This window comes from Perkinsus marinus (assembly GCF_000006405.1).
Source record: "Perkinsus marinus ATCC 50983 genomic scaffold scf_1104296947766, whole genome shotgun sequence".
In the NCBI taxonomy this organism is placed as follows: domain Eukaryota; phylum Perkinsozoa; order Perkinsida; family Perkinsidae; genus Perkinsus; species Perkinsus marinus.
The window spans coordinates 197,436-208,463 of NW_003210480.1; the positions used below are offsets into that span (position 1 = coordinate 197,436).

General features: G+C 44.7%; 2 protein-coding genes and 2 non-coding genes across 4 annotated transcripts; 2 read left to right on the forward strand and 2 right to left on the reverse strand.

Annotated features, from left to right (window-relative positions):
* Positions 1-4,781: 4,781 nt before the first annotated feature.
* Positions 4,782-4,853, reverse strand: Pmar_PMAR029645. The gene has a single exon. It is a non-coding gene; the product is annotated as a tRNA-Asp (tRNA).
* Positions 4,854-5,697: 844 nt separating this feature from the next.
* Positions 5,698-7,066, forward strand: Pmar_PMAR029646 (conserved hypothetical protein; the record flags this gene model as incomplete). The annotated part of the gene is made up of 4 exons (XM_002779180.1): positions 5,698-5,774; positions 6,119-6,212; positions 6,716-6,854; positions 7,002-7,066. The coding sequence occupies 4 exons, from the start codon at positions 5,698-5,700 to the stop codon at positions 7,064-7,066; spliced, it is 375 nt and encodes a 124-aa protein (XP_002779226.1).
* A 612-nt stretch (positions 7,067-7,678) lies between these two features.
* Positions 7,679-7,751, forward strand: Pmar_PMAR029647. Its single transcript has one exon. It is a non-coding gene; the product is annotated as a tRNA-Lys (tRNA).
* Positions 7,752-8,323: 572 nt separating this feature from the next.
* On the reverse strand, positions 8,324-10,754 carry Pmar_PMAR029648 (conserved hypothetical protein; the record flags this gene model as incomplete). The annotated part of the gene is made up of 4 exons (XM_002779181.1): positions 8,324-8,595; positions 8,642-8,817; positions 9,231-9,388; positions 10,293-10,754. 4 exons carry the CDS (start codon positions 10,752-10,754, stop codon positions 8,324-8,326), a joined length of 1,068 nt encoding a protein of 355 aa, XP_002779227.1.
* Between the last annotated feature and the right edge of the window lie 274 nt (positions 10,755-11,028).

Below are 11,028 nucleotides of genomic sequence, written 5' to 3' on the forward strand. Positions count from 1 at the left end.
CACAAGAATCGTGCTAAATCGTTCTTCTTCGTTGAACAATCTCCAACACAGTGAGAGTTGGGAGTCTGTTTCGTCTTAATCGGCCAGTTTGACAGCTGAATGATTCCAGTGTGGTGATTGTCATTTCCAAAGCGTATTACTATCACTATGCATGGACGAATCTCGGGCTAACTCTAGCCCAAAAGCACTCGTCAAATTCTGCAACCCCTAAAACACCGCGTTGAGGCTATGAGCAATACAACATGACAACGCGAACCAAGACAACCACATCAGGAACCGAGCTCTGCTCCAGCAGTTCTGCAATGCTGGACTTAACACGACTCTGATAATAATGCGCAACGAGGAAGGTAAGAGCTCAACACGGTGCGTGTTGCTGTCAAGCGAGGACAGACATATCTGAATCCTTCCCGCGCAACTGTTCTGTCTGCTGGAGTCCAGCTTTTCCGTCAAACTCCACTATCGACTAATTCACTTTACAGCATAGAGCGTTTGAGTAATCCGAAACTTGGTGGAGTGGAGCTACGACTAGAGCTCCAAGACGGGGAAGCTGAGCACACCCGTGCACACACGATGTGCCGCACAAAGTTTTTTAATGCGATGAAGCGTTATGATTCGATCATATCAATGACCAGGCTCCGATCATGACGTCGCACCATCCGATGGATCTCTTTACGACGACTCTCTGGCTCCAGAGAGACTCTCTGCGCACAGTATCTTGCGCAGAACTGATCGATCACATATAGCTGCCCTCAGTATTGCACGCACGCACAGTTGGTACACACGACTACGCACAACAAGAGGGTACTTGAGAATCACCAACTGTGGCAAACAACTCTATCAGAGCCGTCAGGCTTGACTGACGTTACGTCGGGGACGTACTCTATGATAGATAGGTATGATAGACCCCTGATTATAGTCGACGACTTGATTTGGATCTTTGTACTAGTCCCGAGAACTCAACGTCCATTGGAGAGTGACGAAGACTAGTGAGTGTATGGAAACACTGAAATAACGTCTTGATGAAGATCTGACAACTCTGGTGTTATAACTCAATGAAACCACAACCCTTATTCATCGGATCGGGTTTCTTAGGAACAAGCTACGTATTCACGTGAATATCGATCACGCTTTGTACATACTAGCAGCTCGCGTCGCTTAGCTCCGGGGAATCTCTAGCTCCTACGGAGGGGGAGGTTGTAGTGCATTTCCTGCATGGCTTCTGCACTTGGTTTCTTATGAAAGTAAAGCGTGGACTCCACAGGAAATTTGAAAATGTGAAATTTTGACGCACGATTATATCCACGTAGCTTAGAGATATTAGTAATTAACGTACTGCCAGGCTTCTTGTTATCTTGAGCACTCCTCAATCATCTTCCACAGGACTGCGACATCCTGATTCCAACTCACGATTCGAAGCAGCTGTTGATTCTGATTTTTCTCGCACTGAATTCATATATTGATTTGAAATCACCTGATGCGGAAATCGCTGATTTCTGAATCAGGTCGGAATCAGGTGAGATCGTTGTCGAAATTGTGGTCTCCAGCATAAAGTCTAGAAATCATGGGTCTATTACCATTGCTTGACCTTATCATCAGAGCAAATACTCTGACTAACTCTTAAGCTGATGAGCGCATTGAACTTTGGAAATCGTAGTATCATAGGATCCCCTGATACGTATCTCGGATAGAAAACCCGCTATCTCAAGTACACTATGTGACGTACAGAACGTTATCCTACCGTAATCGACTCCTTATTGATTGGCGCCTGTCCGCATGGACGAGTGTGGGATGCCCTAAACTTTCCTGGGCACGCTGGGGTGATATCGATCACGCGATCGATTTCGCCGCGCATCGTCCAATCGGCATTTCTGACCTTTACATTGTCGAGGACACTCCAAATTTGTTCGTATAAGTAGTCGTGGTGGTCAAGGGTCAGCTGGGCTACAGACATACGCCTATTACTATGATAGCTGTCATGGTTTATTCTCTTGGAGACTACGTCTTCAAGTTGTGAGGAACTAGCAGGATTTCCTCTTAACAACTATGATGGTGCAGTGTAGGACCCGACCCATACTAGGAGCGGCTATGTGTCGACTCCCCACTTCAAGGGCTTCTCTGAGGGTCTTGTGTTCTTCACGCGCGCAATATCGTGACGCCGGTTGTGACACGTGCACGATCAGCCCCGTTCATTGCACCCTTTTCCATGAGGCATTATTTGCTAAGTCTTTTTGGCGTCGTTACGGGTTATGACCCTACATTTCTCTGTGTAGCCTCTCATATCCCATCTTCTGATGCCTAACTCACACAACCTATTTGAGACCCCATCTTCAAGGGGCGGAGGGGTTGAGTTGCCACCAGTTATTCCGGGGTTTGAGCCGGCAGACGCTACAATGGCAATAGTCGCATGTCTATAGATAGTCACTGAATCAGCTCATTACGTATAGTTATAGATAGTAGTACTATTTACGCCGGAGAATTCCGTCACGCGCCACAAAACAAAGCATAATAGTATGGATCTAGTTCTCCAACTACTCTGAGTATTGTGATAATACTCAGAGTAGTTGGAGAACTCGATCTTGTGTTGAGCTTGTTTCCATCAAGTACATTCTAAGGAGGTGTTCTATCTACCTTGGTAACGACGTTAACTGTTTAGTGACCAACCCTTTCAACAGTAGCTTTCGACTTAGGCGGAATTTATACTGAAACATCCACACTGTATTAGAGGCAGTGAACTCAAGAACACGTAGATCTTTTCAACGCCTGTTTGGGAAATGGTAACTTCTATTTGAAGGCGTGGACGGATTAGAATTGAAGAAAAAAAACTCAGTCAAGTGGTGGTCTCCTTGGCTGAGTACGTCGACCTTATAAGCAAGCCAACTTGCCATCAGCTGTTGGTTTGTCGCCTGGCCGAAAACGGCCGAGAGCGAGAGAGAGAGAGAGAGAGAGAGAGAGAACTTCAATTTCCTTCAACACATCTCGATCGATCGCATGAGTCAGTCAGGTGGTGGTAGTCTTTGTCTTTAGCAGGTACCCCGCCTACCTTCCGTGGTAACATGCAGTACAGGAATATATGTTTGGTTTCCTCAACTGAGCTCATAGGTTTGCTCACTATTTTATGAAAAATCACACGATTTTGGGTATAAGTATACAAAAATCAAGGATAATTTCGCAAACTTTCCTCGAAGTTCCCATATTCCTAGCAACTCATGCAGTTGACCATGTGCATATAATCCCACACTGGTAACACGTATACTAGAAATCAGGTTATGACACCTTGCATACGCAACTACATCCCTATATGTACTACAATCAGTCTCGTCAGAGTAGTGCTGCACAAGAAGTAGTAGTATATAATATAGATAATAATGGTGTAACAGGCGACTGTAGTTGTCTGGTTCTATTAAGGCTGATAGAGGGACACAGTGTGTGTTGGTACTACGGACAGTGATGGATGAAAAGCTTCCTGAAGAACACCAAGATAAACTTGGGTATCATCATTATCATCATTCCCTGATCGATTGGCATTGAGTTGCCCTACTTTGACAGTGGTGTGGTTCTGACACCTTATCCGGATGGCCACTCTGTATCAACTATTGTATTGTAAGGAAGAGTGGTATGGGTGACACTAGGGATCTCTGTGTAGGTTGTATTGATGTGAAAATCATAAGTAAAGTCATACTTTTGCTATCTCGCATCCTTCAGTGATTTATCTACGTGTATAGTATGTTATTGGCAGGAAGTTTTTCTGAATCTTCTAGTATGAACCAAACCGTTATGCGAAGTAGTGTCATCAACACCTTTAATTTTTGGGAGTTTGTCGAAAGTCAACTTTGAGTAATATTAACATGATAGCAATGTGAATCGATTGACACCAACGTTTCAGAAGCGTTCCGTAGTCTATAGTCGTATTAGTCTCAAATTAAAAAAAGCCATATTGGAAATCTAGATATGCATAACTGTTTGGTACGCACTGTGTATAAGAATCTCCCTAGAGAGTTGAGTGGAATTCCAACACTTGGGTTATCGCCAGCATATTCCGGCTGGCCAGCAAAGAGCTGTTCATCAGTCCGGGGCGAGAAGCCTCCCGTATGGGTAGTGTTGGAGGATCGCTTCCCTCAGTTGAGCTCAGGAGTTTCATCACTAATCATGGAAGTTGGTACACGCCCTGATGTAGAAGTGTACAGTAGCCAATTAAATTCTCCAAAATTCCCTCAGAGTTTTCATGTTGTCACCAACACATGCATGGGGAGTGAAAAGAAAGCCTCTCGATGGTGTCTGGAGACTAGCATGAGAGGCGCGTCTGCTACTACACTTAGTTTGAGAGTGCTACGTGTGCCGAGACAGTTATGGTAGTTTAATTGGAGATGATCTTGAAGAATTTGGGGATGAGCAGGGATGATAGGGAATCAGAGTGCAGTAATAACTAAACGAGCGGTATGACTCAGCCCGTGCACGCAAGTACAAAGTTTGTCGATATCCGCACGGGAAAATCAATTCAGCTCTAATACTATGTTTGGGAGCCTAGCTGTGATGATCACGGCAGTTGGCTCCTATAGAAATGCTTCTGTTTAAGCCAGCGTGAGAGTCGGGGTAGGTCTTCCGGCAGCGATAGAGGAGATCGAAGATGTGGCGCAGCGAGCGGTATGTAAGAAGAGGAGATTGTAGATATAGATATCTCATGCAAGGTTAGCCCGCATTGTAATGTTTTCCTGATGCTTGCTCTGTTAGTTGAACCACGAAGAAGTCCAGTAAGTGATCCAGATCGTGAGCTTAGGTAAAAGTTCCGCCGCCGGGAATTGAACCCGGGTCTCCTGCGTGACAGGCAGGAATACTCACCACTATACTACAGCGGACATGTTGTTAATATCGATTGTTTACATTCGTGTAGTCGGGCTTCCCGGAGCTGAAAGTCAGCCGCCATCCGGCCTACGCCTCAAGTATATCGGCGGCTGTTTAAGCGGCGCGGAACCCGAACCCATTCCTATCGTACACTGGGTGAGTTTCAAGTCGTCTTCCCAATCGATGATTATATAGCGAATATGACTACTACTCTAATGTTAAGTAATCGAAATATGTTACTTTCCTAATGGTGTAACTCCCTGATTCGGCCACTCCAGCATGTCAGTACTACTACCCACCATGTGTTACCGCGGGGCCTGTTCGCTTTTCAACGAAGCTTGTAATCAACAACTACTGACTCACTCTTGCAGCAGTGTGTTATTATCGAGATAATTGTGACTGCTGAAGTACCACAATCTTCACACAGACATGCGCAGGTCTATTCGCCGATCACTCGAGTTTGAGAGTGGTCGTAGGTTGCTGGTTTTTCTTGCGTCTTTCTGAATCATTCAGGTGAGATAGAAGGCCACGATTTGTGTGATTTCGGTTGTGTCCACTTATTGATACTGTGCAATTACCGTTCAGTTCGAAGCATGCTATTTTCTACCACATGATGATTCTCTGGTCTTTGGTTCTAGTTTTCACAGTCGATATTGTGACTCACTGCCGATACCACATTTCGTTGAACTCCTGCATCTAGAAAGTCGTGAATTCCATTAGATGTTCCCATATGGTCTGGTGTCTTGCAAATGTACTCTAAAATGGTATAGGCTATACCATTTTAGAGTACACTTTCAAGACGTGTTGTTTGTATTCGCTTCGTCACGGGTTACCATAGATCATTTCCATTGTGTTATTATGACGACCCATTTCGGCTCGTATAAGCTTTTCCCTCGGCTGAATGTTCTACGGCATCTAAAGTCGATGCATGTGGCGTAAGTTGGAGTTTGCACTGCACGCGTGCACAATGTTGGTAGTGAGTCGCAAATTGCGACTCGCAATACTTGATGAATTGTATATACATAGACTGTTTTAAACAATCTCTGAAGAAGGAGTGTGGAGGGGAATACGAGTTGGTGTCAAAATGAAAATCCTAAGGAAATTCTTAGTGGTTTCTGTACACTTCTGCCCGACTTTATATGTAAACTTCTATAATTAGCGAGTGACCGCCTCAACTGAGGGAAGTGAAAATATATTCCTCCAAGTCTGAGGGAACAAGACTGTGGGATAGACCAGACTCTACTGTGTGGTCGAGTTCACTATTATGAATCTCCGTCAGATACCATCCTGGACGACAGCACGTTGAGGTGGCCAAGAGGTTAGTGATGAGCATAACCAGCGAACCGGTACAGAAAAAATTCCCGGAATTCACCGTAAGTTGAAATCTTGTCACCAGTGTGGGTAAATCAACTACATGCGTTGGTGACATCATGAAATTTCAGGAGTTTTTTTGTAGGTTTTTGCACACTTTTACCCGAATTCGTGTGTAAAATGCTATAATTACTGAGAAAACTCAAACATATATCCCGACACACATCTATCTTTCGGCATTTTGATTTCACACCTGAGGGGAATGCACAGTAGAGCATCGATGTGTTCTCACATCTGAACGTCGATTGCGGAGACACAAATGGACGTATGTTTGTGTCTTTGGAGAGTTTATCAATTAGTCATGAAAGTGTGGTATCAAGCTGAATAATTTTTGCTAGTAATCAATCTAGTCCGAATTTTTCTTCCGCAGTCTAGTAAAAACCTAATGCGTACTCGTCTACTTGGCGAACTACTACCGATCGAATTTCCGACACGACTTATTCATTCGGTGTTTGCTATGGCGACTGAGCTACACTACGGAAACGCTTATCTTCTTGTCAACTAGGCAACGTGGGAGCTTCTAGCCTATGACGGTCCGGCTACTATTGACGTTGAGTTCCTCAATGGAGACAAGCGGCGGTACATTGCGGACCACTTCTCTGATGGTGAAATGAATAGTATTGTAGAGAGCTGGAAACTGCAAGGTGAGCACCCTCGAGAAAGTCTTCGCAGTGGTTAGAATATGAACTGCGTGAAATACTGCTCGTTGTCTACCAAGCGGTTGTAACTGATCGGAAGAACATTCCTCAGGGATCATGGGTATTGGTTTCGAACTGTTCTTCGCTTTTCAGCAAATCTCGAGTACAGTCCAAATCATACGCTCGCACAGAGCGGTGGAGAGGAGGAGAAGTCATGAGCGTTCGCGGTGGCACATGAGAAAGCGAAGAGGTTTCCGTCAGTTGCGAATTTGATTTTGCGTTGTTTTGATCTTGAGTTGTGGTAGTGTTGTGTACTGAGCGAACTCGAGACCACCAAAGAGCTAGATACTAGCATCAGTTACATAATGTGTCGGCCAAACTAGGAGGTACGGAGATGGCAATTATAGTAAGGTAGATGACGCCTTCCAGATGTGATAGATCCAGCTGTAACTAAGGCATACCGTTTCGGGTGAAACCTCTCTGCAACCAGCTGACATCACATCAAGGATGCATGCAAAAGATGTGCAATCATATCCAGGCCGCCCTGCCCAATCTTTTCCATACCAAGTTTCGGCGAGGGAATTCCTCTACACAAGACGGCGGGTCCCTCGATTGCATTTATATGTTGTTGCTCTTCCCGAGCAACGGTGAGACGGTATGTTCGGTATGTTGTTGCTCTGCTGTGGATGACATTCATATTTTTGCACGTCGTGTATACACGGTGTATAATACATCGGCGACTGTTGAGTTCGCACCTGCAAAGGCAGTGTCAAGTAGGTGGAAGTGAATGAGAGCCGCACACCTAAGAATGGAAGAGTAAGTATATATCAGCTCCGATAGCTCAGTCGGTAGAGCGCGTGCCTTTTAAGCCCGTGGCCGCGGGTTCGAGCCCCGCTCGGAGTGAATATCATCTACCTCGTAGATGATATTTTGTCGAAGGATGCTGGGGCATTCGTGTTAGCTTCTAAGTACCTCAAACTATCTAAAACAGTTGACAATGCTTGACTGTTTTAAATTGTATCAGTGCAAGTCTAATGTGTAGTGCAATGCTGCATTCAATGCAATGCGATTCAACCCATAGCTCTATGGGGCGCCTCAGTAGACAGCACATAGTCTTTAAGACTGGACAACCTACTCTCAGAAGTGTCCTTCGATACCGAGTTGTTGATTGAGATCTTTTTTCAATTCCGATGAACACATGAGCTGCTGAACTCATACTTCATTTTTCCTCGTCTCCAGTTCAAGAATCCACTTATCGAACGAGACTGGCTGACAAGCTGTACATCTTTCTCTTTACTCCAGAACACAACATCGCTGCCGAGAATGAAACATATATGATATGAGAATTATCAAGGTCACAATGTGCATATGAAAATCGGATAAGATTATGGTACTGAAATTATACTGCTATCAGTCAACTTTAAACGTTCATGGGGACGCCCAGGTTCGATCCCTGCACCCGCCAACGAAAAAGCTCAGAACCTTGCGATGCGCTGGGGAATCGTTTCAACGTTACTCGGGCTGTACCCCGATTGAACCGAGCTGAGCCGCCTCCTAGTCATACCAACGGCCCCGATTTCGTCTGTGTTCAAGGAAGACACATCAGCACTTCTACAGGAGGGTTCATAGGCGTTCCACGCTTCTCCATCACATGATGAGGCAGACGAGTGGTATGACGAATCTGAACTCTCTTCCTCAACGTCGGACACCATCCCATGTGACAGCTGCATCGTTCCTCCATACTCATCTAACAGAATCCACAGCTCGAAATCGATTACCAGGGCGCGCGCTACTTCTATAATCTCTCTTCCTGCTCGCCCTTCGCTCCTTATTGATATAGTATGTGGTCATCAGTCCCTTGCCCTTCACCTCCATAACTCCTCTACAGGTGAGGTCGAAACTGTGTCGGACCAAGTTGGCTGTGTCCTCCGAGCAATGAACTCGCATCTCTGTGCCATGGGACTCCATTCTGAAGAATAAAAAAAGACAATTTGACATTTACGATCATGTTCCGGCACGTATGGGAAAATATGCACATGGTCAACTACATATGTTGGTGAGAGTATGGAAATTCTGATGAAGTTCTTATCAGTTTCTGTACACTTCTACCGTAATTTGTGTATAAACTCTTGTAATTAATGAGGAAACTCGTGAGCTCAGCTGAGGAAAGCAAACATATATTCCAACGCTGTGTTCCGTATGGTTGGAAGAATAGATGTGCTTATAGTCGTCAAGAGTAACAGTGTGTTCCCCCATCAATTTCTCACGACTACTATCGATGCCTCACAAAAAAAACTACCATCTAGACCAACTGGTAAACATGTCTGCCTGTGCATCCAAAGATACCCGGTTCGAGCCAACCATCCTCCCCCCCAATTCTACCTAGACGCCGTATTAACGCAGTCTCCCCAAACATCGTAAATGAATTTCTTCCGGCCTATGACCCCAGCCACACAGTGACCAGAGTGAATACCAACACGTATTCGTAGAGGATGTCCGAGCTGATCGACCAGATTGCCGTCCTCAATCTTGGAAGGATCCTGCAGGGCCTGATGGAACACACAAAACTCCTCGATCAATTGCCATTCCACTTCAACTAGTTAATGGTTAACAACCATATTCACTAATTCTATGGCACGCGACATATCACACTAGTACAATAAAACTTTTCTCACACAGCATGAGACCACATCAGAGGAAGCCTCCGCTCAGCTATCCGCAATCAGTTCTAATAATAACAACACTTCATCGGAACACGCTCCATTGATAAATACACACCACCGGATCGACCCCTGCTCCTGGTCGTTCCCAACTAACCAAGTCAATCACCATATCAATGTTATAAATGTAGATATAAAAATAGGAAACATATATGATCAGATGCGCCCCCATAAAAACCGGTATAGGAAAATATGCATATGGTCTACTACATGTGTAGGTAAAATCTGCGGAAATTCTGAGGAAAATTGGGGAAATTCTCATTGGTTTCTGTACATCTACACCCAAATTCATACGTAAATTAGTCTGAAATTAGTAAGGAAATCCCCAGACTGTGCTGAGGAGAGCAAACAGATTTTCCAATAGATCCGGTTTAGCGAAACATGCAAATGGTCCACCACATGTGTTGGTGACACTATGAAAACTCTGAGGAAATTCTGGAGAATCCATGCTAGTTTCTGTACACTTCTCGTATAGTCTCCCAGTTCATATACAAACTCCTATGTTAAGCGACGAAAGCACTGAGCTCAGCTGAGGAAAGCGAACATTTCCTTGCAGCACTGAGTAGATCTATGTATATATAAAAATATTATTAATATCATATAAATGACAGTATCATTGGTTAAAGCTATACTAATATCACTAACTCTGACATAGTACAGACGGTTACAATTAATTAATACCACATTTCCTACACATCCTGACAGATCGACCCCCTATACTCACCTCGATCATCATGAGCCCCATCCTCGCTGTAGCATGCGCGTGCATCGGGTTGTATCTCGGCAACCCTGCCGCCGCCATATACGCGTCACCAATAGTCTTAATTTTCTCCAACCCGCATTCCTCAGCAATATCATCAAACATTGTAAACAACTCGTTCAGCAACTGTACCAGTTCTTCCGGCTCGATATCAGAACCAATCTTTGTGAATCCCACAACGTCAGAGAACAGAATCGAGACGTGCTCATAGGCCTCAGCAAAGCCCATAGCCATTTGGTGCGTTAGTGAAGTGTCTTCCTCAGTAGCCTCCCCACCAGATTGCTTCACTTGATCATCTTGAATCTCTTTAAGCTGTTGAATTATCGATACCGGTAAAACGTTCATCAATAATCGTTCCGAACGGTCCGACTCAGTCGCGAGCGTCAGCGACAGAACATAGTCCCTCCTCGCCAGCAGTTCAAACATGTACCGTATCGTCGCCAATATTGCCGTAGGAGCTACTATAAATGCTACACTCCTAATAGGCTCCCTTAATAAGGAAGACAACTCGAACGGATATGTGCCCACGGCGATCCACCGTACCGAGAAGAGAAATGCCAAGAGGTAGACGCTTAGATAGAGCATGTGAATGAACCTGAACCCCAAAAGTAAAATCATTTCTGAATTTTCCCGTTTTTCGACTTGAAATTTCATCTCCCATGTAGTAGGTAGTTCTACATGCAGTTTTGGAGGGATATAT